The sequence below is a fragment of the Crotalus tigris genome, unplaced genomic scaffold (assembly GCF_016545835.1).
Source record: "Crotalus tigris isolate CLP2741 ecotype Arizona unplaced genomic scaffold, ASM1654583v1 scf7180000019068.207228-45:434310, whole genome shotgun sequence".
NCBI lineage: Eukaryota > Metazoa > Chordata > Lepidosauria > Squamata > Viperidae > Crotalus > Crotalus tigris.
In genome coordinates, this window is record NW_024097359.1 from 364,099 (window position 1) to 391,877 (window position 27,779).

Genomic DNA, 27,779 nt, shown 5'->3' on the forward strand with positions numbered 1-27,779 from the left:
CTGTAGCTACCCCAAAAAGAAATCTCTTTGTTCTTGGGAATAAAATGAATCTCCTTTATCACAGTACGTCTGCATTTCATTTTTTATTTCTTCTTGCACCAGCCCGGCTCATGGTACCCCCAAATTATTCTTCTAGCAGCAGATTGTGATATCCCCGCACATAGTTTGCGGTGGGGTTGTTGAAGGATTTGCATGAATACTCTTCTATCATTCTATCTCCAGGAGTTTTCAGCCTGCATGGCTTCCCACATTAAACCTCAAAGATTCTTAGATAGGGAACACCTCCGGTGGATCCTGCTCACAACAACTACCAAACGGAATGAAAAAAAAAAATCCTGCCTTTAATAAACTGTTGAAGAATTTCTCCCCCTGTAAAGGAAAGTGGAGAAGTTGTCCACCAATTTGCTGTGTCCACTCGTGAAGAATATGAAAGGGCCTTTTCTTTCCAGTTCTAATTCGGTCTAGCCTTTATTGGTCTGAGTTGCTTTAAATGTTTGGACTACAAGGATTTTTGTCTCCAACCATTGCTTCTGCCAGTAGGACTGATCAACACTGCTATCCCAACCCACCTCTTCTGCTAAAGAACTGCTGGAATGGAAGGAAATGGAAGTCCCATAAAAGTATCTTCCTGTTTTTTGTTGTTGTTTTTTTGTTTTCCAGGCCACACAAAATTAAACTCTGGCATCTGCTGCTAGCAGAGATGGAGACACCACTGTTGAAGAGACTGAAGAGCATCATGGAGGATCAATGACTATTTTGATAACTAGTTTTCTCAAGCATAGAAGAATACCAAAAGTTGCTAGAGAAGACTTGGTGGAAGAGGACAACCATGTTTCTGCCCAAATTGGGAAGCTCTTTGGTTGCGTCTGGATTGTATCACTGTAGCTCACAGAATTTTGGAAGTAGCCCTTCCAAAATACAGGATTCTGCATAATTAGACACCCTGTGAGCTCGGTTCCTGTTATTGACCTGCACAGTGCTTGAATGAGACTTTGAGAAGCTCCAATTCCCAGGTTCTTGTTGGAAAAACCGCAACAATTAAAATGTTACACAACAGAGAGTGTATCAACAGAGCTATCCAGAAAGCCGCATCCCACATTGTCTTCCAAAGCTTCCCAAAATACGTTTAATAGTTAATAAGACAACTTACATTCCCAGAATCTCTTCATGCTTTTTGTTATCTTTCCCCCAGATCTCAATTTCCAATACATCCTTCCTGTCAGAGAAGTAGTGAAAATCAAACTGTTCCCTCCACTGTGGATTTGCACTCTTACACAGGGTCTAGAAAACATAGAGTGATAAAGATTTATCATTCTTTCGAAAGATTGCAGGTTTTAAAAAATGTACCCCACCAAAAAAAGGGAGGCAGACTTTAAGAACAACAAGTATGAAAAAGGAACAGCTGTCTTCTGCAACACAGCAGGGAACTGAGGGGGGGAGAACACTTTTTTATATTACATGTGGGAGAATTTAAACTTCTGACATCGAAACCAAAGGGCCACGCAAACGTGCATAGCCAGGGAACCAGCAAGTTGCTGCACAAGGCAGAGAGAGCTGGGGCTATGCTTGTTTTCATTCCATTAAATCCAAATGAATTTAATATGGTTATTGTAATTACCCCATTAAACACAAAGGTGTTGGGGGACGGCTTGAAGCACGATGGGTATTACCGCCATTGGGGACTGTCTGTTTGGATTAGAAAAGCCGGAGAGGGGATAGGAAGTCACAAAAGCTTATTTGTCAATAAACAAGAGAGTTGGTAATTCTCGGTTTTGCTTATTTTCTGATTTCAGCATTTTGTGCATGTAGGTGTCCTTTCAAAGCCCAGAATTCTTGGCAGGAACCATGCTGGATGGGGAGTTCTCGGAATTGAAATGGACTCACCTGGAAGGTGGTTCAGCTGAGATGGAGAAACATTATTCTCTACATGGAGAAAGACTCCAGTTTATTACATAATACAAATCTGTATATTAAATTATAGTTCAGGAAAGACTGACTTTCTGATGATCAGACTTGCTTCAAATCACACTGGTTGCTGGCACACACACTTATCAACCCTACTTACCTTGCTTTTGAATTTTTCCTGGCCCATTTTCAACAGAACTAAGAGGTGGGTCATGTTCCCCATGGGGATATTCCTTCCTTCCAGTAAAGCCACAGTAACTGTTCCATTCCACAGCTGGTTTTTTTGCAGTGTGTCTACCAATCTGCTGGTTCTCAAGAAACTTGCCTAAAATTGAAAAAAAAAAAAGAAATACAATTTGGGAAGCTAAAAGCAGGAATATGTCAACGAAGACTCAAACAACCAGGCCAAAGGGATCTAAAGGTTGGATTATGGCAGTGTTTCTCAACCTTGACAATTTTAAGGCATGTGGACTTCAACTCCCAGAATTCCACAGCCAGCATTGCTGGCTGTGGAATTCTGGGAGTTGAAGTCCACATGCCTTAAAATTGTCAAGGTTGAGAAACACTGGATTATGGCAACGGGATCAAACTGAAAGCAGGAATTTACAGCCTCACCAAGAGGGACAACCAAATTATTCTATTTGCACCCTGTGATATTTCTCCACACACTCGTGGACAAACTGTTCCACTCAGTTTCTGCATTTATTGACATATTTAAAGGGGAAAAAAAACATAAAAAGGTACATTTGTTTTGTCTCTAGACTTGATTGTTCTCCAGGACGTTCCCTCAGGTGTGAGGTTTAGAGGTCAGGAGTGCCCATCCTCATGAGTTTGTTCTTCCTGGTGTGCCCTTGGCTGTCATTATTCTTATGATTGCACTTGGTTGGTTTTAATCTTGTGTACGCTACAGGTCACAATTGTGAGATGGGTGACGACATAAATTGATGACGTAAATATATGCATTTTCTTTTAAAAATACTCTGAAGGACTAGGTGTTCCACAGCATCTTCCCAACATCTCAAAGCTGACCACTGCCCCCCTCCACCAACTGAGAATCTGGTATAAAATATATACAGGTAGCCCTCGATTTACGACAGCTCATTTAGGGTCCGTTCAAAAAAAGTGACTTACGATCGTTTTTCACATTTACAACTGCTGCAGCCTTCGCATGTTCACATGATCAAAACTCAGATGACCAGCAATTGACTCATACTTACGACAATCGGGGTGTCAAGTGATGCCCTTTGGAGACCTTCTGACAAGCAAAGTCAGTGGGGGAAGCCGAATTTACTTCACAGCCGCTCGACTAATTTAACAACTGAAGTTATTTATCTCTATGTGCCTGTTGACTGCGGATATCCCCGCTTCCAGGAATTCAGTGATGGCGAACCTTTTAGAGACCGAGTGCCCAAACTGCAACTCAAAACCCACTTACGTATTGTCGGGTGGCCCATTGGGTGGGTGTGGCCAGTTGGGTGGGTGTGGCCCATTGGGTGGGCGTGGCTGTGGTAGTAACGGCAGACTGGGTGGGACTAAAAAGTTCAATCAATCAATTCCAACTTTGCGAGATCTTTTTTTTTTCCCACGAGAAATTGAAATTGATTGATTGATTGAACCTTTGGGGGTTTTTTGCACACGGCGGCAGAGGCCTAAAGCGAAAAGGTTTTATAAAACCCAGCTGAAGGCCTAGGACTGGGGCGACAGCGCGCATGCCCATAGAGAGGGCTCTGAGTGCCACCTAGGTTCACCACCACGGGTATAGGGTTTTTGGACTTGGCTTGATCTGGAAGGGAATTTCTTGCTAAGCTCCTTAGTAACCCCTCCCTTCAAAAGCATCCTTCCTTGTTTTCTTTCTGAAAACAAGGTAGTTTCTCCCTACCTTAGAATTATTTGCCAACTCTCCCACTTCAAGCTCCTTTTTGCAGTAGCTTCTCCTGCCCTGCAATCCCGCTTATCGCTGCTCTGAGACTGAACCCCTTCTTATTAACAGGAAGATACTCGGAGGAGTAGCTCCAAATAGAGGCCAGTCCATTTATTTATTTACAGAGCTGATAGGCCACTCCAATCCACCAACACCGAACAGTCTACAATCCTCCGATGTATAATTGGTTTTAAACCATATAGTGGGTGTGTAAACAACAACAATTACTACATAATGTTCTTATGGAGCTGGGAATCGCGAATGAAAGCATTAACAATAAAAGACTCAATCTCGTCACCCAAGAGGAAGTGACAACAAAGCAATCATCCTGATTTGATGGAACCACCAGGTTTTCAACAATTCCTCAAAAGGCAGGAGGGAAACGTGTGATCACACGTAGGGGGAGATCACGATTTCAGAAGATGGAAGCAGGAACTGAGAAGGTACACTTATGTGTCAGTTCTCTAATCTTGCAGATAGATGTTACTGGGGGAAAGAGGTCACTGAGATAGCCAAAAAATGAAAGGCTTAAAGGTGACAAGAAATACCTTGAATTGCACCTAGAAGCCAACTGGCAGCCAATGCAGCTGTTCATGCAGAAGTGATATGCCAGTGCCTTGAAATCCCCCCCCCCAATTGCTTGAGCCACTCCAGTTGAAGCTTCCAAATGATCTTCAAGGGCAGCCCCTTGTAGAGCATATAGCAATAGTCCAACTGAGAAAGGACTAAGAGAGATGATCAAACAGCCAAATCTGGAACCCTATACCATTTCAGACAAATGGTTGTCCAATCTCTTCTTAAAAACCTCCAGCATTGGAACACCCACAACTTCTAGAAGCAAGCTGTTCCACTGATAAATTGTTCTCACAGTCAATACATTTCTCCTTAGTTCTAGCTTGGTTTTCTTCTGGATTAGTTTCCATCCATTGCTGCCTTCTGGTACTTTGGGAGAATAAGTTGACCCCCTCTGCCTTGTGGAAGTACCTCAAATATGGGAATCAATGTCACCCCTAGCCCTTCTTTTTATTAAACTAGACATACCCAATTCCTGCAGCATATAAAGAAGACCATTTGACTTGCCTTAAACAGGGGATAAATATTCCCAGTTTTGCAAAGAAAATTTGATTGTGCTTCAGAAATAAAGTAGCAACTTACTTTCTTTTGTGGATATTTATTTATTTATATATATTTATTCTCTCTCTCCCTCTCCCTCTCTCTCTCTCTCTCTCTCCCTCCCTCCCTCCCTCTCTTGTACACCCATTCTCATGAACATACTTCAAAGCTCTGACAGATCTTTTTTCTCCCTTGCAGCAGAAAATTCTCCTTTGAGGTGGGAGGGGGAGAAAAAAAGAGGGGAGGGGGGGAGAGAAGAGGACAAAAAAAAAAAAAGAAATGTCAGCAAAAGGTCAAAGGTCCAAGCTGCAACCGGCCAATTGCCTAACGGAAAAGTCTGCATTTCCGTGAAATATGTTCTAAAATAATTGTATGGCTTGGTGGGTCCTAATTTCTTTCTTTCTTTCTTTTTTTAAATGGATTGTTTGTCTTGGAAAGTGCTCTTCCATAACTTGTCCATAAAAACAGGCCCACTCAAAGCTCTGGGAGGGTCCATGAAAATGGAATCTAAGGCTGGTCATTAAAAAGGACCGGGAGATTGCTTCCATATGGCCAGACAGCAGGGGAGTGAAAGGGCCAACGTCTGCAGCCGGCCACATTTGGCTAGAAACTCCTAGTCTTTCCATGGACACTCGTTGCATTACAGAAGAACATCTGGATTATTGCTTGTAATATCCCTGGGAAATATCCACTTCCCATCAAAGGCCTTTATCTATCTCCGCTGCACTTTGAACATTTCAGCGCATAAGGCAGCTGGGTTTGATGCAGCACTTGCTGCCTTTCAATCCAAAGCAATTCCTCCCAGTGTTTTTGAACACACAAGCTCATCTCCCTAGGATTTTTATTATTATTATTATTATTATCTCCCTCCTTGTTCTGCCGGTGGGGGAAGGAGATTTTTGAAGAAAGTTCCCAGAAAGGCATACCAGACACCCCACACTTTGGATGCTATTTTTCTTTTTCCTTGAAAGACTCAAGTGTGTCACAGGAATGAAATACTCGGAGGAGGAGAAAGGGAAAAAAAGAAGAGCACCGGGAGGAGAAGAGAAAACATTTTTGGGTTTAAATCAAAAGCAGTTTCCCTAGCCAGAACCGTAGGCTCCGAAACACATTGTAGACAACGGCCTTTATTTATTAAGCTGATGCAAACTCATGGAATAGCAGGCAGACGTTGGAAGATCCCCAGATTCTATTATGAAATAAGCTGGTAAAGCAGAAATGAATCTTCCCACCTCACAGGCGAGGTGGGAAGAGACAGCTAGAGAGTTGAGGTGGTGCCTGGGATTGGTGGTGGAAGAGGCAAGCAGCTGATCTATTTCTGAAAATAAAAAAGCCCAGCGGTTGGTCAGAACTGTCTCCATTCTAGAAGGAAGATGTAGATTTATCTGTCTAGTCATCTCTCTAGTCATCTATCTATCTATCTATCTATCTATCTATCTATCTATCTATTTATCTATCTGTATCATCTCTCTATTTCTATTTATCTTTCTATTTCTCTCTCTCTCTATTTCTCTATCTCTTTCTATCTTATCTCTCTCTCTCTCATCTATCTTATCTATCTTATCTATCTATCCACCTATCCATCCATCTTATCTATCTATCTATCTATCTATCTATCTATCTATCTTATCTTTCTCTTATCTATCTATCTATCTATCTATCTATCTATCTATCTATCTATCTAATCTTTCTATCTAATCTATCTATCCACCTATCTTATCTTTCTCTTATCTTTCTTTCTTTCTTTCTATCTATCTATCTATCCATCCATCCATCTTATCTATCTTATCTGTCTTATCTATCTATCTATCCATCTTATCTTTCTATCTTATCTATCCCTCTATCTATTTTTCATATTTCTAAACTGCCCCAAAGAGGAACTCTGGATGATATAAAACATGATATAACCAATAAATAAAACAATGTCCTTGAATTACAACAGTTCATTTAGTGACCATTTGAAGTTACAAAGGCACTGAATGGTTTTTCACACTTATGACCATTGCGGCATCCTCGTGGTCATGTGATTAAAATCCAGGCACTGGCTCGTTTTTATGACCTTCTGACAAGCAAAGACAATGGGAAGCCATGCCAGAGTATCCAAGCTATTCATTTGGCCAAGCCCTATAGATGACCCTCAATAACTGGAAAACAATAAGTTTTGAACAAACTGTTGGGGTTCTGCAGGAATTGAGTTTAAATTTTGGAAGAATTTTATGCCTTCAGTGTGTCCTAACGGAACTTGCAGATGGCAAAAACTCTCTATCCAAACTTGGGCCCTCTGTTGTGCTTTGCTTAGATGTTTTCAAAACACTCAAATGCAAAACTTGTGATGTATTAAGACGCTGCCACAGCGAAAGCTGCACAAACAAAGAGGAAGACGTCTTTCAAATGCCTGTCCTTTAAAAGATGTGACAAGGGGACAAAAAGACCTGTAAAGAGGTCAAATCAGCACCACAACTTCAAAGCAAAATGGTTTGCGGCTCTCGTTGGATTCCTCTCCCCTCCCCTAGCTCTGCTCATTAGGCAGGATAGCCATTCTGAAGAAGCATTTTTCCCATAGGGAAAAAAAATTAGACAAATGAAAGGAGGCAGGTGAACTCTCATGCAATAGAATTCCATAGTTGTTTAAAATGTTTCAACAGGACAATAGCCCAAAGCGGAATTCTGGAGATGGACAAATAAAAATAAGAAAGCCAGTGAGATGGGGCGGGATGCACCAATGGAGGTGTGCGTGCATGCACACATAAACAGAAAGGAGTTGGGCTTTCTTCTTTTGCCTTGCTTCAACTTATATTCGTTTCTCGGCCAATTTATCCAATTATTTGGACACCAAGGTGGCAATCAATTTGGTTTGGCTTCTGCACACGTTGAACGGGAAGGAGAAAAGACGAGAAGTCCACATCCCTAAAGCAAAAACGCCTCTCCCACTTGGTGCCCATTGAGTGCGCAAAGCATGCCCCATGCTGCAAAGGTTTCCAGCACTTACACAAAGCAAATCTGAGATCAGACGCTCTAATGAAGCTATTGGCAACTGCCTCTTGCATGCAAAATCTCCAAGGAAAACCACTGGCCCAGAAAGCAGCAAATCTATTTCTGCTTTCCTTTCCTTCCATCTTCCACGAATTTCATAACAGAAGCAAACCTATTACTGTCCCACCCGCAGTCAGACCTAGCTAAAACTCAGAAGGGAATGGGGAAAACTAAAAGTTAATTAAATGTTTACCCAGGATCGTCAGTTTATGCAACGATAAGAGAAAATATAAATTGTTCTATGCCACCAGAGTCACTTGGTTTGAGAAAGAGGCATCTATATAAATTTAAAAAATAAATTAATAATCCAAACAGTAATAGTTGATTCTTAACAGATGAACAACAACAAAAAACATTTCCTGAGCATTAATAGATTATATAAGAAAAAAAAATTAGCTGCTAGAACAGGGAATCCCCATTTCTTTCAGTTGGTGCCCCCATTTGATGGTTTGGGAGCATACCCAGAGCATGCAAAAAATAAGACTGTCATGGGAAGGAAGGTTACCACTTTTGGATACAAACTGATATTCTCTTAAAATCTCAAGACAATCCTATGCTAAGTGTTCACAATTATGATTTTCTAAAAGGATAAACACACTTCCAAACAAAATTCTGAACTTCAGGCATAGACCATTTCTATTTTCTGTGAAGTCACATAAAATGTAAGGCCGCACTTTGCAGTATTTAACATCCCTTTTGATGTTTAAAATGATCATTTTTAAAATATTTATTTCTAGGAATGCCAGTGTAATTTTTTACCCAAGATAATCTTAAGATAACCAAGACTTTTAAAGTAAACAGCAGACAAATCCACATTCTTATAACATTATGAGTTCTGGATCTATTTAATTCTGAGGGAAGTTGTTTTTAAACCATTTGCTTTAAAAACTTTCAAGCTAATTAAACCATTAAAAGTTCAAGTTGTATCGAGAAAATTAAAAATAAAATAAAATGGAACCACAAGTCTTGAGGAATACCAACAAACGATGCTCATAAGGTCATCGAAGGTGCCTGGACAACCCAAGGCCATTGAAATTCTTCCTCTTATTTTATGACTTATAGAGCATTGATTAATAGTGCTGTTGATATTCACATATCATGTGGATCTAAAAACAATCTATGTTTTCAACATGATATAACATAATTCAGTTATTTAAAACAATTAATGAAATTATAACCTAGTTCCATGATGCTTGAAAATACGGTTGCATGTGAGGTTTTAAAAAAACGCTACATGCATGGGAGGAAAAAAAAAACCCAAAACTTGCAGTGCCTGAACATGGAGCCAATTCCTATACCTCATACCTGCAACCAGCGGGGGAAATACACAAGCTGGCTGTGGCTGATGGACCTTGTAGTCTAAGCCCACGAAGACAATGCCAAATGAAGGAATGTTGCTCAGGTCATTGCTTTTTCCATAGCCCCTCACGACTCCCCAAAACACATTTTTTTTCTCCCAGCTCTCTTTTATTTTTCCTTTGTTGACTTTATGATCCATTACAAAAAGAAAAAAAAAATGAAGAGGAGAAAAAAAATGGGATGAAAGAAGAAAGCAAGCAAGTGTCAGCACTGTTTCCCCAGCTCGGTGTTCCCTAACTAAAGATAGTTATTGATGTACAGTGTGGGCCTTTTACTGTGGCAGCAGAATCAATAAAGAAGGAAATACTGCTTTGTCAAGAGTAGCCCAAGTAGGCTTGCTGGGAAATTCTTTTCTGATTCTCCAATGGCCACACAAGAGATGCTTAAAAACATCCTTCTCTATATCCAATGATAACTTGGGCACCATGTGCTGAAACCTGCCTGCCCTCTAGTGGCAGCAGCACACAAGGACAAAAGCTTCTACAGGGGTTTTTTTTTCCCCTTCCTTATTAGGTTGTTTTAACCATTCAATGGAAGAAAGAAAGAAAGAAAGAAAGAAAGAAAGAAAGAAAGAAAGAAAGAAAGAAAGAAAGAAAGAAAGAAAGAAAGAAAGAAAGAAAGAAAGAAAGAAAGAAAGAAAGAAAGAAAGAAAGAAAGAAAGAAAGAAAGAAAGAAAGAAAGAAAGAAAGAAAGAAAGAAAGAAAGAAAGAAAGAAAGAAAGAAAGTAAGGAAGGGAGGGAGGGAGGGAGGGAGGGAGGAAGGAAGGAAGGAAGGGTCATCTGAATCAAAGCAAAACAAAACCAGCAACTATTTTCATTCCTAAAAACAGAAAACCTAAATTTAATTTAATGAACTGTATAAGTATTAAATTTCCTCTGTTCATGCAATGAAACCCACGTTTTCTCCACCTGCAACTCCAAGCATGTCACTTGGATGGGCAACTTTTGAAAGGACCAATCTGAACCTCTTTTCTCTTCCACCTGGCAAACTTTCCCAGAGGCATCAGGGAGAAGCTAACAAAGAACCAAAAGTGAGAAACAACCTTTACAAACAAAAAACAAAAAAACTCCTTACTAAAACTGAAAATTCCAGTTTCTGGGTGGATTTGATCTGCGCTAAATCTTTCCCAGTGCATTAACTGCAAAATATTATTGATGGACTGTAATCCTAAAAAAAGGATAGAAATGAAGGCTGACATCCCAACATATGTTCAAATCTGCCAGACTTACTGACAGATTTCAGTGTGCCTGTTTCTAATTTAGAACAACTTCACAAAGACACTGTATTCTTGCTATGGGAGGGCTGATAGCAGCTTCTCTCTTGGCAGCCCTGACAATGTTTGATGCTGAAAGAGGCTTTTGGAAAAAAGACACTCAGCAAAAGGGACCTTCATCTGCATTCAACTTACCCATCTCTGCTTTTCATTACTACAAGCAGCTGGTTGGCTTTTTACAGCTGAAAGAAAAGCAAACCAAAAATAATAACACAACGATGAGGACAAAGAATACGTTACCTTTGGAACAGAGCATCTCCTTCGGTTTGGCCATCGCTGCGTCCATCATTCCGCCCCAGAGGTGCAACATGGAACATCCAAGAGAGGATCCAGAAGGAAAAAAAAGAGAGAGAGACAGAGAGAGTGAGGATAGTTAGTAATCACAGGAGCTAAAAATCCACTTTATTCTCCGACAGTCAAGTCCCACTTCAAATATTATTCCACTGCTGCAACCCCCTGCTCAGGCAGGAAACCCTACACCATTTCGAACAAATGGCTGTGCAGTCTCTTCTTAAAAACTTCCAGTGTTGGAGCATTCACTGCTTCTGGAGGCAGGTTGTTCCATTGGTTAATTGTTCTATCTGTCAGGAAGATTCTCCTTCGTTCTAGGTTGCTTCTCTCCTTGGTTAGTTTCCACCCGTTGCTTCTTGTCCTGCCTTCAGGCGCTTTGGAGAATAGAGGCACCAAACTTTAAAACTATTATCAAAATACCTAATTCAAATGTCATTGGCCACTTGTGAACTGGCCAATAGGAGGGGGTGGCAAGGAAAAAGGAAAAGTCCAGAGTTTGAATATTCAGATCCAGCTTTGCTTATGCTGGAACCACTTGACTTTAGCAAAAGTAAACCTTTCGCTACGAAATGGGAGTCGAGGGTCTTCCTTTTCTAAAAGGAACTTGGGACAAGCCTGACAGTAGCTACTATCTATGTCCTGCTCCAAAACATTTTATGAATCATGAAAAGGGGCGACTGAAGGCAAGTAATTTTCAGTGGGGACATTTCACTGGGCTTTTTTTTTTTCAGAACCAGATTTTTTTTTAAACCCTTTTATTTGTCCAACCTTTTGAATTGGTTATGAATATGGAACATTATGACCGTTGCTGACCTCTTTCCTAGGCTGCATTGTTGGAATCTGACTGAGTTACGTCCTCCATAAATGATAGGACTACAATTCAGCACAGATGTGTCACTGAAGACTCGGTAATTCTCGCCAATCCTTTTTTTTTTTTTTTACTACATCTTCCCAGCATCTGTTTCCATGCCGTTTTGGAATGTAAGAACCTTCAAAACTGCTACTCAGGGAGCTCAGAACGTTATAGTAGAAGGTAAATATTAAAAATGGCTCCCCATATCCTCCAGCTGAGCAACCCACGAGTGATGTTCAGTTCCCAATAGTCTGAATCCAACTATAATGGCTTTCTCAAAGCTTGGGAAAAAGAAGACTGCTTGCAAAATATTACAAACCACGAACATCTGCACATTCTGGCTAGCTCTATGCTAGGGCTGAATGTTCCTTCGCCTTATATCAAAAGACTGCTCTCTGGATTGCAGTTGATCCTCAGCTTACCACCATGACTGATCCCAAAATCTCTGTTGCTAAGTGAGACACTTGTTAAATGAGTTTTGCCCCATTTCACAACCTTTCTTGACACAGTGCTTAAGTGAAGCACTGCAGTTAGGCGAATCTGGATTCCCCCATGCTTGTCAGAAAGTTGCAAAAGGGGATCGTGTGACCCCCCCCCCCGGGACGCTGCAGCTGTCATGAATATGAGCCAGTTGCCAAGCACGTGAATTTTGATCACGTGAGCGTGGGAGTGCTGCAAGTGTGAAATATGGTCGTAAGTCGTTCAGTGCCGTCGTAACTTTGAACGGTCACTAAACCAACGGTTGTAAATCAAGGACTGCCTGCAGAAGACCTCCAAGATCCCTTCCCACTCTGTTATTCTGTTATTCGTTCCCACTTTTAGCTCAGCGATATTGACTCTGTCCACAGCAGGAGGAAGCGCCTGATGGACTTTATCTGGCGTGAGAAGCTCATAAGCATCAGACTTAGTTGGTGCTGAGATGAAAGAACGCCAGCTAATCCCGGAGCTTCAGGATGTAAGGAGATGCTGAAATGATGCTGTGGAAGAAAATGATAAATGGCTTCATGCTGTTGCCAAGAAAACTATGAAAATGTGTTCATGATGCCACTAGGAGGGTAAGTTGAGCTCCGAGGAGATCTACCTTTGCTTCGCATGCCTCTAATTTTTTGTCTTCACATCTTGACAACTACCGTGGAGATAAAGCTGGATTGTTTAACAGCTATATCGTTTCCATCTGTTGCATCTTGTTTCTTGTCTTGCCTTTTGATCCTTTGGAAAATAGTTGGACACTCCTCATCTTTGTAGGAGCCCCTCAAATATTGGAATAGTGCTATCACGTCTCCCCTACTCCTCCTTTTCATTAGACTAGTCGTACATGGAGAATATCCTTAAATATCCTCTATCACTTCACTTAAAGTCTTCCCTTAATGGATCCCTAATAAATGTACGGTGGTACCTTGATACTCAATTGCTTTGAAACTCATTGAATTTGGTACTCAGCACATTTTGACATGAAAATTTTGTCCCGGTACTCATTGTTTGGTACTTGATGCACAAGCTAGAACTTGTCCATGTTGGATGTCTTACGGCTCACTATATTATTCCTTATGGGAAAAAACTGTTTGGTACTTTCTTATCATTTTTGGTACTCATTGTGCCTCCCAGAATCAATTAACAATGAGTACCAAGGTACCACTGTAGTATGAATTTGCCTGGCACAACAACACACAACCACAGATGCTGGCCCTGTCTCCATATCTTCCTTCCCACCAGGAACACAGAATGAATATGATAGTCTTACTTACATTTCTTTTAATATCACCCGATTTCACAACAAGTCTTAAATTCAGCACAATCACTCCCATGTCGTCCTCCAAGCTGTTTGGATCTTCCAGTTTTAGGATCTTCTCAGTTGTCCTGCTTGAAAGAAAAGGAAATTAGACTCCAACAGCAATTACAGTCAAGGAGAAGCAGCCGTTACAGGTGTCTATGGAGATTCTCAGTCATCCAGATACAGACACATATATTAATTTCAGGAGCTAATATGAATGAAGAAGCAAAAATTATCCAGAATATTTTACTATGAATGGTCTTGCAATTAAACTAATCCATCACCTTATGATTATTTTTCTTTCTCTGTTTCCAGTTCATGTTTCAAGGGTCCCAGGGGAAATGTGATCCTGAGCTGAGCCCACTCAAAGTCAAACTGCCTTGGTAGTGTTCAGAAAGGTAGAAGCAAAAAGGCTCTTTAATTTAAGAGCAAAACAGTGAAAAAGACTCAAATATTCACTCAGCCATAGAGAGTGCAACAGGGCCAGGCACCTTAAGTGCTCTGTAATGGATAACTGCTTTTTGAAAGACAAATATAAATGTGAGATTACCTGTTCAGTTCCAGTTTGTGAAGCATTAGAACTGCTGAACCCATGAAATCAGAAGAAGTCAAGTCTCTGTCGTAAACCTGAGGAAAAAATACAGATAAGATTGTCTGAAAATAATTTCAAGCTCGTCTTTTTCCAATTCAGTGTTGGCCAACGAAGCTGAACCAACTAGGACTATAACAAACAAGAATAAACTCTTGGTCTTTGCAATCGTGGACTTGTTGTTGTTGCTGTTGTGTTGCTATCACCAACTGAACTATTTTCAAAAATATGCACCATGTTTCCACAAGCCAGTGTCTTACTTCCCCCCCCCCTTTTCAAGTGCCCCCTTTTATCTGTTGCAAACAAAACGGGATCTGTACAAGTTACCAGGAAGCCCCCACAAGCTACTTCTTATTTATTTTTACAATTGTAGTTCAGGAAACTAAATGTGACTATGTTAGGATTATGTTTGTCAAGACTGTATGTTGCTTTTAGTTCATCGCTGATCACTTTCTGGAGCTTGCGTTCGGTTCATAGTGCACTGTTGCCCCCCTGAATGAGTGTGGCTGCTCTGCCCTTGCTTTATTTTGTCCTCAGGAGGCCTTTTGAGAAGCTATGATACATGTATATGTGTAGGAGATGACCAGGCTGAGCCTGAAGGTGGGGTCAAATACATCATTAGTTTGGAATCTCTGTGCCAATGTAAGAGACGTAAATTCAGCCTCTCTTGAAATCCGTCAACTCTTATTTGGCACTTATTGCCCTGACCGTTAGTAGCTCAGATTCTTGTGTAAAGATAACATGAAATAAACTTCTGGCACTTCTGAACTCTATCCTGGTTTGTGATTTGTTGTACCTGACAATATGGGGTTCGGCATATGGAAAATACAGGTAAGGAAATGAGCTATCCAACAGGCTTTTATGTATGGAGAGGAATTGCATGAAATGGGTTTTGCTTTGGAAGTCAGAACAAGAGAGCTTGCAAAGTTGTGATGACATCCTTAAAGGAAGTGAAAGGAGTTGTACAGTTTGCACTTCAAGCATGCCATTTGGCTGTAAACATCCCTAAAGAGAATTATCTACATTTCAAAGATTCCTTCAGGTAACAGCCTTTTCCTCCAACCAAAATTAAAAATGCATGGATGAATTCTCATGGAAATCTCCCTGCTCTTGTTAACACAACAAAGTCGGCTTGGAGGGACAATATCACATATGACAGCATTTGGTACGGTCGGATTGACGGCTTACCTTCACCCAGAGTTTCTGGTCCAAAGACTGTATTGGAAGCACCACGGTTTCGTCCCAAACTGGATTCAGGTTCCTATACACCACTTTGCTTTTATACAGGGTTTTTCCATTCAGCTTAAACTTTACATATGGATCACTCGTACCTTAATAGCAAAGCATAACAAAGACTATGTTAGCATAGCCCAGAGTTGTGAAGAGTTGGGCAGTGTGCAAATTTAAACATCATCATCACCTCAGGTCCATTGAATTAAAATAAATGTATGAAGCAGTAAAAAAGAAACATGGCATTTTCCAAGTGAACTGAAACAGTTCTCCTTTATCTTTCTCTCCCCCCCCCTCCATCAATTGAGAGGATGACTTTTGTAAGTTAAGTCTCTTCAAAATGTGACACCCCCTGTACTCAACATTAGACAATAAATTGATAAATACAGCCTAATTTTGTGGACTGTGCAGAAGAGAAAAAAATCACTGGAAAGCAGAAAACAGCAGCAAACATTTCAAACAGAAATGTTTGGGGGGGGGGTAAACAGAAGCAAGAGGAACAGAAGCAACTGGTACCCCTTCCTTAATTTCTCTTGAATATTCTGAACATTTCTCCCCCCTTTTTAAGCAAAAACAATGGAAGACAGAAATTGTACAAAATATGGGAGCAATGGGATAGAGAGAGATCCCAGATCCTCAGCTTAACAGAATAACAGAATTGGAAGGGACCTTGGAGATCCTCTAGTCCAACCCCCTGCTCAAGCAGGAGACCCTATACCCTTTCAGACTAATGGCTGCCCAATCTCTTCTTAAAAACCTCCAGCAATGAAACACTCACAAATTCTGGAGGCAAGTCAGTCCACTGGTTTTATTTTTCTCACTGACAGAAAATCTCTCCTTAGTTCTAGGCTGCTTCCCTCCTTGATTAGTTTCCATCCATTGCTTCCACTGATAAAGAGATTCCATTGATAAAGGGAAGACGGCCGCCATTTTAGAAGCAGCCAAAAACACTAAAAAAATCCCACAATGATTGGTCTACTGGAAAGAGCCCTCAGCAAGAAAAGTCAACGCAAAATCAAGTGGCCTCAGGGCACAACGCATCCGTTGTGTTTCTTTCGCTTGCTTAAGTAAAACAAGAGGTACCCATGCCACAAATCTCAATTTCAAAAAGGAAAGGATGGGCCACAGTAGACCCCTAAACATTTCTCCTCCTAAATGTCCAAGGAGGTTCTCAGTCCTCCAGGTCATGGCTGTCCCAAAGATGCTTTTTCATGAGGCAACTGGACTTTCTTGTTTTTTCTTTGAAGATGTTTTGCTTCTCATCCAAGAAGCTTCTTCAGCTCTGACTGGATGGTGGGGAATGGAAGGATTTATACTCCTTGCAGACAGCTGGTCATTTGCCTTCTTTTAGAGCATTGTTAGTGCTACCTGGAGGCTTATCTGTGTCTTCAGGGTCATGGGTGTGGAACCTTCTTGGAACTGTTGAAAGGACTGTGTGGTAGACTAGAGATGGATGATGTCTTATCCTTCTTGGATGAGATGCGAACCCTCTTCAGAGAAAAACAAGAAAGTCCAGTTGCTCGTGAAAAAGCATCTTTGGGATTTCTCCTCCTAAACAAAGGAAAACAGCACTGACCCACCTCTCCCCTGCCTCCTTTTTGTAACACAATGATCTCCCGACCAAATTTCCTTCTGGGCGAGGAGGGGAAAGGCGGAATATAATGAAAGAGTATTTTAATTAAATGAGATTGGTTCCCTGGGATCAAGTCTTCACGCCTGTCAGTTCCCTCTCCAAATAAACATCTCCAAAGCGGTCCTCGGTGGTGTCACTTACGGGGGCAAAGCATGCTGGGTAATCCCTGGGCGTCTTGACAGCTACCTAATGTTCAAACTGTTTCACGGGTGAATGGCGGTCCTTGCGTGAAAGAAAATATTAATGTCTGGAATTAATAGGAAGATGGAAGAGGGGGGGACAGCCGGAGCCAAAATGAGGGAAAGACGTGACAAGTTAGGGAGATGTTAATTGTGAGGGAGAAACAATTGAGAGGTTCTTGGAGAAGAGAGGCTGGAGAAGAGAGGCGAGCAAGTGAGGAGGGGTGGGTGGGTGGGTGGATGCCTTCTCCACACCCACCCTCGGCAAAGCCAACAAAACAAGCCAGACACACAAGGAAAGCTTGTCAAGAAAGTAACATCTCAACCAGGCAAAATGACAGGGTGGGGAAGAGCAACAAATGGAGACAGGAGAAGGAGGAGGGGGGTCCTAAGAACTCAAGGGAGGTGGGAATCCCAGGGGGGGCTCTGTCAGTGTCAACTAACAGATGGGGTGAAACCTCAATCTCAGCAGCTTTACAAACAACAGAGCCGTGGGCATTGACTAAAACAGCCCTGGCTGACAAAAAGCTGCCCGTTGAGTCCTTACAGCTCTGACGCTGTTGTTTTAAGGATCTGTTTTAACTTTCCTCCTTTAAAAGGAGTAACTATTTTCTTGGACCAACATCTCGCCAGCACAAATAAGCCATTGTTTTCTCGCAGGGAGTCAGAAGGGGAAGGGAATTAACTAAACTTCAAAAGAACTTTATCCTTCTATTTGCTTCCTAAATGGTATTCTCGTTTAAAAAAAATAAATGAGACAATTTTGAGGGTGGGGATAAGACCAGAACAATTACCTTGTTTATTCCATCCAGAGATGGGATGCTATCCTCCCAAGATAAAAAACAATTACAAGAAAAGTTCACTCATTCGTGCTCTTTATTTACTATTCTATTCCTAGAGTCCTAGAAGTGAGCAAATTTACTCAGGAGACTTAGCGAGGAACTGTCAGATGGCTTTGAACATTTAAATAAATGACAGCTACCAGGTCCATCCACCTGCTTCCTGAATTCCCCAAGAATTTTAATAGGCTAATATGTTACGTTTGCAGAAGTTGTAATGTTGATTTATTTTTCCACAACACTTGTTCTTCCGGGTGATTGATAACAATACCTACAATAAAACCGCTATTAATTTATCCAGAAAATGCTTTCAGTTAAATGAGTCTATAATTGCTCCATCCCCCCACTCCACCACCACCCCAACCCCCGTTATAGCAACAGCTTGGATTCCTTTTCAAAACCTGGTGTGACTTGGCTAGTGCATGGTTCTCAAAATTTTGTAATAACGTACCTTCCAAAATGATAAATGACTCTGATGATGAGTCTCATGAATAAGACGAAATAATAAATAAGTCAATAAAACTAGAATTGTTGTGATTGATGGATAGTTCTATTCCAATTCTTTCTCTTACAATCTCATGTTTGATTTTATCCCTTCTGGCCATTCCAGCAGCTTTCCTCAAAGATCTCATTTCTGTGGTAATTAACTTTCACTTATGCTTTATTGCAAGTGTCCAAAGAAACTTAGACTACATACAAAAACAGCAGGTTAAGTGGTTCGTCCACCTGAAGAGAAAGTCTTGAGCTTCTATACCATACAAAGCAGAGGTCTTCAAACTTGGCCCTTTTATGACTTGTGGGCTTCAACTCCCAGAATTCCTCAGCCAGGCACACGTGCCTGGCTGAGGAATTCTGGGAGTTGAAGTCCACAAGTCATAAAAGGCCAAGTTTGAAGACCCCTGATACAAAGCAAGTCAAAGAACATGAGGCAGACCCAGAAGAAGATGGAGAGACAACATCAAAGACATAACAGCACCAGATAACAATGGTTGAGGCCACCAGAAGAGCAAAAATCAGAACTTCATATCTCCCTCAATATCCAAAGAGTAGGAGAAGGAGGAGGAGGAGATGGACGTGGTGGTGTGGTGGTATGGGCACTTGGTTACATTTAACTTTCTTGAAAAACTTGCTCACTGTACTGTGAGAACTCAGTCTTGGTCTTAACTTCTCGCGTAAGTCACGCTGACGTATTGAGCAAGCACAGTTTGTTTTTAGCTTTCTGTTTCAGCCTAGCTGAGGTTTTCTTCTGAGTTTTGCAACAGACACAAAACGAGCACGTTGGAAAGACCTGTATTTTGCTGGACAGCTTCAACAAATTACTATTAGCCCAAAAATAGGATGGGTTCAAACTAGACACAATTGTAAGACAGTTCATGATCTGGACAGAACCGCGGTACTAGAGTCAATCTTCTCATTACACTATTTACTTCTCCGTTTCCCAACCATACAGATAAAGAAAACTTCCCACTAATCAATGCGTGAAATGTTTGCAGATCAAACAAGGGAGATGCATTTTTATCCAATTCTTCTATCGAACACGTTGCAATGTTGTAAAATATCCAGCAGAGGGAGCCAGATTAAAACACAAATTAAATGTTTGTTTTTTCCTAACAATAACTAGGACTGAATGAGGAGCTTTTGAAGATCTGTTTATAAATAAGAGATGAGATATGGAATGAATACAATGCTGATAAGTTACTAAAACTGTTTATGATGAAGGAGGAAGTCATCTCTTTATACATTTCTTTTTCTTTGCTATATTCTTATTTTTTTCCCTTTCTTTTCTAAGTTCCCAATTTCTTTTCTATTTTTTCTTTTTATTCTTTCACGTGATTTTGGGGATGCTGCAATGGACACAAGTGTGAAAAACGATCATAAGTTACTTTTTTCATTGCCGTTATAACTTCAAAAGTTCACAAAGTAAGCTATTGTGAATCGAGGACTACCTATATTGCATCGTGACACATAATACAATAAAATCTTTTTTTTCCTTTTTTGGGGAAGTAGGTTTTTTTTTCACCAATTCAAAGAATTTGGCAGAGGGGGGGGGGGGCTCTTTGCTGTCTAAAGTCTTGCTAAACAACCTCTAAACCAGTGTTTCTCAACCTTGACAATTTTAAGGCATGTGGACTTCAACTCCCAGAATTCCACAGCCAGCATTCTGGGAGTTGAAGTCCACATGCCTTAAAACTGTCAAGGTTGAGAAACACTGCGAGTCTAAACCAAACTACCAGCAGAAGGAAATGGAGCAACATGACATTCTCATTAAAATCAACTGTCCTCACGCAGAATAATCTCAGATCTTTCATTGAGGGCAATTGCTGCCCACTTCCTATGGAAAGTTTCTTGGCTGGGTTTCTCTTAGTAAGAATCTCCAACAGCAGCAGGAAGTGGTAAGCCTCCATTGGCCTTCATAGATGGCTAGAGCTGGTTAAGACATAAGTGAAGGCTACCAGAAAATTCAAGGAGAACAGGCTAGGCTAGATGTCATTCTGTTTGGATACTAACCTGGTTTGGCTTGGTTTTAATTCAGAGATCTATAAAATTCAAACACCGATGGCATTTTTATCTACCTGTTAACCCTAAGGCTCTTTGGATGTGCGGAAAGTGCAACTTAAATCATTCACAGCAATTTGATAGAATAGAATAGAGATGGAAGGCACCTTGGAGGTCTTCTAGTCCAGCCCCCCACTCAGTCAGGAAACCCTATACATTTCAGACAAATGGCTGTCCAGTCTCTTCTTAAAACTTCCAGTGTTGGAGCATTCACAGCTTCTGGAGGCAGGTTGTTCCACTGATTAATTGTTCTAACTGTCAGGAAATTTCTCCTTATTTCCAGGTTGCTTCTCTCCTTGATCAGTTTCCAACCATTATTTCTCATCCTTCCCTCTTTCTCTCTCTCTCTCTCTCTCTCTCTCTCTCTCTCTCTGTCATTTAGTTCTGCATTTATTGAAAAATTCTTTCCCATTTGTACTTGCTTCGCTCTGGTTTTGTTCTTTTAGATTTTGCTGACCATTGACCAAATAAAAATTACCAATCCTATCAGCCAGAAGGTTCCCATTAGATCACAACATGAGTCAGTAGCCAATCATTGAACTTCAGTAGCATATTTTCTCACAGAAATCAAAAATAAGGGATAAATCCATATCAATCTAATGGGTATCTGCATTTATGTGACTCACCACAGCGATCACGGATGACCAGGTTCCTGCCTTCTTTCAGGTGTATCATTAACAGATACGCAAAGCAACTGGGTTTACTCAAACCATCACCGGCTCCCTCAAGAGTCTAGGAAAGGGTTTTGAAAAAAGGAAATTAGCTGAAGAGCCAACATAGGTAATACTCAGTCACCCTTATAGGAAAAGTCAAATTCCATGCAGCAGTCAAGTCTTCATCCGGCCACTATCAAGTCAACCATCATCCTTCTCCATTGTTTGTTCCTTCACCTCCATGACTACCTAAGCCAGTGTTTCTCAACCTTGACAATTTTAAGGCATGTGGACTTCAACTCCCAGAATTCCACAGCCAGCAATGCTGGCTGTGGAATTCTGGGAGTTGAAGTCCACATGCCTTAAAATTGTCAAGGTTGAGAAACACTGACCTAAGCAATTGTTGGCCTCCAAAGATGAAAATCACACCCTTAAGCAATCAGACCCTCAATATTTCATGTAGTCCTCAACGCACAACCACGATTGAGCCCAAAATTTCTGTTGCTAAGCGAGACAGTTGTTAAGTGAATTGTCTGTTTTTTTTCATAAGATGTGTCTTCTACATGACATGCCCCCACTCAGCCATGCTGCTCGGACCACTCCTTAAAAACACATGATGGAACTAGAACAAATAATCCAATAATTTCCACTGCTGTTCCAGTGTGGTTGTTGACCACTCTAGAAGCTGCATACAAACAAAGGCTTCTTTACTGTAAAGAAATCGCTCCCCACTAAAGTATCGCTGAACTGATATTTAGAACCCTCCGATTAACCACAATTTCTTGAGTTTCACTCCATCTCCCTCAAGAGCAACAAAATTACTCACAGGTTCAGATATCTGAGAAGAATATGAGGTGTCAAGGCTGGACTCTCCGTATGATTGCTACAGAAAAAGAAGAAATGGTGAATTAGGGAGATTTTGCTGAGATTCGTTGCATTGCACTGAGGAAGGGTTCAACCAGTTTCTATCTAGGAATAGTATCGGGGTAGGCAACCTTGGCTCTTTTATGACTTGTGGACTTCAACTCCCAGAATTCCTGAGCCAGCGTGGCTCAGCTTGGAAACCTCTCCCTTTCCCCTCAGCGTGGCTGGCTCAGGAATTCTGGGAGTTGAAGTCCACCAGTCATAAAAGAGCCAAGGTTGCCTACCCCTGGTATAGGTAGTCCTTTATTTATGACTACAATTGGAATCATAATTTATGTTACTAAGCAAGTGGGTCGATAACTGAGTCATACCCAGTTCTACAACCTTTTTTTCCCACGGTTAAGTGGCTCGTGCTATTGTTAAAGAAATCCGGCTTCCCCCATTGGCTCTGGCAGAAGCCAGCTGGGAAGGTCAGAAATAGTGACCACGTGATCCCAGGACACGGCAACCATCATAAATACATGTCGGTTGCTAAGCACCCAAATCTTGGTCACATGACTCTGGACATGCCGCAATGGTTTTAAAGTGTAAGGACCGGTCATAAGTCACTTTTCCCAGTGATGCTTTAACTTCAAACGGTTGCTAAATAAAATTGTTGTAAATTGAGGACAACCCATGTTGGTGAATGAAGGATTGAAATGCAGGAGGATGGGTTTGGGTGGGGGGTCCAATTCAGACTTTTCCAGAAAAATGCATGACTGACAGATCTTAATAATGATGATGATGATGATGATGATGATGATGATGATGATACTATTATCTGAAAGATTTCTGAGATGGGAGAAAGACTTGAACCATCTCCATTTCTAGTCCCAAAAATAGCTCCTGATCCCTGAAAGGCAGCACACTCAAGCTAACCCAAGAAGAAAATTGGAGGGTTTGCTTCAGCTAAATTGTGTGAGTCAACTGAAAAATAAAGATAAAAGCTTTGAAGTCATGGATGAAACATAAGAATGTCATCAGAGGTACTTAGCTCCCATATCAACAGCTACTGCTTGCTTCAAATAGCTTTCAAGTGATTTTTAAATTCACTATTACTGGATATATTTTGCCCAGAAATAAAACCTGTATTTTGGTTTGTGTGCAACAGAGCTTACTCGGTTTAGTAAACCTTAATTTTACAATTCTTAATACTTACTTAATATTAAGCCAGCTGATGTGTTTTTGAGATGCAAATGAAAAACAAACAATTCTGCATACTGAACTATTTTTGATAGCATCATTAAGAAAAGGAGAGAGAGAGAGGGAGGGAGGGAGAAGGGGAGGAGAAGGGGGGGGAGAGAGAGAAAATCAGTCAAACTGAAAGCAGAAAAAATGAAGTTGTGTATAACCAGAAGATTGCAAGTAAGGTTAAGACGTAGAGATAGAGGGATAGAAAGAGGGGGGGGAGGAGAGAGAGAGGGACAGAGAGAGATTAGATACCATATCAGTCAAACTGAAAGCAGAGAATCTAGCAAGATAAAATTAAGTTCTCTAAACAGGAAATGCCCAATAAGGTTGTAGGAATTTGACATTTAAAGAATCTATGATATGCTAAAGTTGATTCCTAAATATGATTTAATATGTCCCTCTTTGTTGCCTTAAATATACTTCGGCTAGAATGGAAAATGTTTTCACTGGATTTCCCGTAAGTAAAGTCAACTCAATGTCTTGGGACTACAAAGCCTAAAATCTGGTGAGGGGGCTATGACAGATTGAAGAAAGCTGTAACGACAATGATTAAAAAGCTTCATTTCTTTTTAAAAGTAGAAATACAATTTACAGCAACGATGTCCTTGAGTTGATCTAGACTTATACACAGGTCCCTTGGCTGATCTCAAAAAAGTTGTGTATTATTGAAGTTGATTGTTACTTGGATGGGGAATCATCAAAAGAAGTCTTGGATTGTAGACTAGACTGAGATGTTACAAACAACAACAAGACAGTGCCAAACCATTTCCACTTTATATCAAAAAGAACAGGGACGTATTGTGTGAAGTAACCAGCACTTAACCTTGACTCAAAAGAGACTTTAGGGCTTTTAGAAATGAACTACATTCAATCTTGGATTATCTTTTCCAGTTCAATGCCTCTAGAGCAGTGTTTCTCAAGCTTCGCAAGTTGAAGATGGGTGGACTTCAACTCCCAGAATTCCCCAGCCAGCATGGCGCTGATTGGGGAATACTGGGAGTTGAGATCCACCCATCTTCAACTTGACACGGTTGAGAAACTCTGCTTTAGACGAATTAGAACTACAGGAATTCCCCACTGATATAAACCTTTTCGTGCGTTCAAACCGATCTCCCCCCCCCACCCCAAAAAAAGATTCATTTTGATTTGTCCTATTTTTAAAATTGTCCAAGGCTTGGGAAACATGCGGGAAAAGAAACTATGTCAGATTTAAGTGTTCCCCCAAAGCACATTACCTCAAGGGCGTCTTCTGTAAGGTCATTGCTGAAACTGTTCCTCCGCAGCATCTCCAAAAAATCCTCAGTTGATTTCCGCCTTGCTTCCAAATCTGGTCGATCAACCATCAACTCTTCAGTTCCCTGAACCCCAATTTCCAAGTGGACGGTCTCCTCCTTCCTCCACTGCCATTCTTCCTCCGTCTGCCCAGTGGAAGAGTTACTACTGGTTGGAAGAAATAGCTCAGAGGCAGAAAAGCCACTTGGGAAGTAAGTGGACATGGCTTTGGCCCTTGAATAGTGCATCTCTTCTTCAAGTTTTGTTTCTATGTTCAGCACATCAGGAACCGAGGAACTAAGTCGGCGATCTAGAGGATGAATCTGTCTTTTCTCTATCAGTTTGGCTGAGCTTTTTTTAGTCCTTCTGACGCTCAGGTTTTGCAACAAAGGCTTCGTCCTTTGTTTCAGTGATCCCCAGACAGAAGCTTTCTCCAGATCCATTATTAAGCTGACAGCCTTATATAATGCTCCTAGTTGCACGCCTCTCACCAACTTCTAGAAAACAAAGGGGTTAAAGAGAGAGAGAGAGAGAGAGAGAGAGAGAGAGCAAAAGAGCAGTTATTTTCTGGAAATGCACTGATTTCAATCATATGCCAAGATGTCTCTGGCAGATACCTTGAACAGATCCCGATCAAAACAGATTGCATTACTAATTTCGCCCAATGGTGGAAAGTCAAAGCAAAACAAAACAAAACAAAACATCTCGTAGGCAAAATGTTATTCTTACTAGGAAGGAAATCAATTCTTGATTCCACACCAGTCATGACGATAAAAATAGTGAAGGGTAAGCTATTTCAGTTGTCTCCCAGAAATTACACAATGGCAATTCCCAAAGGTTGTAAATTATTTAGAGCATGGTTAACCAGAAATTGTGCGTGGAAGAGATAGCTTAATCAGGCACACTCGTAGGTGTGGAAGGGGAAAGACTTGACCCTTAGGAAAAAATACAGCTGGTGTTCCCAACTATCACTTATTAGATTCTCTGGAATTCCCACCAACCTATACTGGCTAAAAAACAATGAGTGCATTAGTTGGACTTCTGAAGCCTGGTCTTAGAACACACAGAACCTGGGTGAAGAAGGGTGAGCTAGACCTTCTAAATGATGGGTCCACCTACTTGGACCACAAGAGAACTTTCCACAGATTGGAGACCCACGATACAGCCACTTTATGCCATTATCCAATTGGCTAGCTTGCCCCCATCCCCATAAACCAGAGGTAAGAGACTTTTTCATCACTTTCAAGAACTGTCTTGAGAATAAGAGGAGTTGCATATCACTGGTGAATGTGCTTAAGGACTAGGAATATAAACTGGGCAGAACCATTCATTCTTTCACCTGTCTCTCTTTATTATCATCCTTTTCAGTCTCTCTTTGCTTCACCACAAGCATCAGGTCAAGGAGGAGTTTAAACGAATGACTTCCCATGGCCTCTTGAACTTCAGATGAAAGTCACATAGGACCTTAAGACTACAGATTGCAGCCCCTTTGCTATTCTGAAAGCCTTTTTGAAACGATCAAACAATCAGAAGCAACCTAGTATCGCCTTTTTCGATTAACACATTTTATCCAAAGGCAGAAGGTTACAGCTCAGTCCATCATCATCATCATCATCATCATCATCATCATAAAGTTGGAAGGCGCCTTAGAGGTCATCTAGTCCAACTCCCTGCTCAGGCAGGAAACCCTATACCATTTCAGACAAATGGCTGTCCAGTCTCTTCTTAAAAACTTCCAGTGTTGGAGCATTCATCCCTTCTGGAGGCAGGTTGTTCCACTGGTCAATTGTTCTAACTGTCAGGAAGTTTCTCCTTAGTTCTAGGTTGCTTCTCTCCTTGATTAGTTTCTATCTGTTGCTTCTTGTCCTGCCTTCAGGTACTTTGGAGAATAGCTTGACTCCCTCTTCTTTGTGGCAGAGATATTGGAACACTGCTATCATGTGCCCACCTCGTCCTTCTCTTCATTAAACTAGACATACCCAATTCCAGCAACCGTTCCTTATATGCTTTAGCCTCCAGTCCCCTAATCATCTTTGTTGCTCATAGAGGGACTAGACTCAGTATCACCAGAGGCTCTCATAAAGAAAAGGGGTCAAGCTATTCTCCAAAGCACCTAAGGGAAGGACAAGAAGTAACGGATGGAAACTTATCAAAAAGAGAACCAACCTAGAATTAAGGAGAAATTTCCTGTCGGTGAGAACAGTTAATCAATGGAATACATTGCCCACAGAAGTTGTGGGTGCTCCACCATTGGAAGTTTTTAAGAAGACATTTGGGGTCGAACGACCATTTCACGGGGGTCGCCAAACAATGCAGTCCGCCATTTTCCCCCCCTTTTCCTTAGCTGAGCTACTCCCTTTTATTCTGTTGGCTTTTGAAAGCCAATAGAATAGACTCTCCTGAACAGAGACTAATTCTATTGGCTTTCAAAAGCCAATAGGAATTGTCCAGGCTGTCTCTGCCCTGCTGAGCCCGCCAAAAGTCCCATTCTGCAAACGGTGCTGCACCAGTTGAATAGTCCTCGACTTACGACCGGCTGAGTAGTCCTCGACTTACGACGGTTGGGGGGTTGCGGCATTAAAAAGGTTGAGAACCACTGGTATAGGGTTTCCTGCTTGAGCAGGGAGTTAAAATCTGGTCCTTTGGGGACGGGAGAAGACATGTATATTTCCACTTTTAAAGCAAGCAAGGAAAGAAGATCACCCATCAGAAGGCATTTCAAAGCAGGAGAAGTTTACCACAACTTATACCTCTCAATTGCCTTTATAAATTGTTTTTTGAGGTCTTGCTTTCATTCTCTAATTTAATATTTGAAACAGGAAAGGTGTTTTTTTTTTTTTTTCAAGAACCAGTAGGTGGAAAAATAGCTACTTCGGCCTTCGTTCAATCATCGTTGGGTCTAAGTTGGGAAAGAGGCAGCTTTTACCACATCCTGGAGAAAACAAACGTGAAGGTGTCTCCATAAACTAAAAATGTATGTTTTTAGAAGGACCTTCTCCTGTCAAGAAAAGGAAACTGATAGCATTTCAAGAAAATGGAAAATGAAAATCTGAATAAATAAGATGTTGAGACAAAACACAAAAAAACAAAGAAGATGTTGAGACCTTGGGGAAAGCGCAGAGAAGAGGAACAAGAATGATTAAAGGCCTGAAGACTAAAACATGTGAAGAACTGTTGCAGGAATTGGGGATGGCTACTCTAGAGAAAAGAAGAAC

At 41.1% G+C, this 27,779-nt stretch overlaps 1 protein-coding gene across 5 annotated transcripts in view; it reads right to left on the minus strand.

The window, feature by feature from the left end:
- MCTP2 (multiple C2 and transmembrane domain containing 2) overlaps positions 1–27,779 on the minus strand; it is an 88,448-nt gene that overhangs the window by 49,932 nt on the left and 10,737 nt on the right. For 3 of the 5 annotated variants that reach the window (XM_039359382.1, XM_039359380.1, XM_039359383.1), the window contains exons 2-10: positions 24,528–25,061; positions 22,025–22,081; positions 21,172–21,277; positions 15,297–15,439; positions 14,070–14,146; positions 13,494–13,608; positions 10,845–10,880; positions 2,066–2,230; positions 1,151–1,281 (exon numbers count right to left, since the gene is read on the minus strand). In XM_039359382.1, coding sequence (XP_039215316.1) covers positions 1,151–1,281; positions 2,066–2,230; positions 10,845–10,880; positions 13,494–13,608; positions 14,070–14,146; positions 15,297–15,439; positions 21,172–21,277; positions 22,025–22,081; positions 24,528–25,007 — 1,310 coding nt within the window. In that variant the 5' untranslated portion in view covers positions 25,008–25,061. The remainder of the gene's footprint in view (positions 1–1,150; positions 1,282–2,065; positions 2,231–10,844; positions 10,881–13,493; positions 13,609–14,069; positions 14,147–15,296; positions 15,440–21,171; positions 21,278–22,024; positions 22,082–24,527; positions 25,062–27,779) is intronic. The other 2 variants (XM_039359384.1, XM_039359381.1) reach the window with 2 other exon arrangements.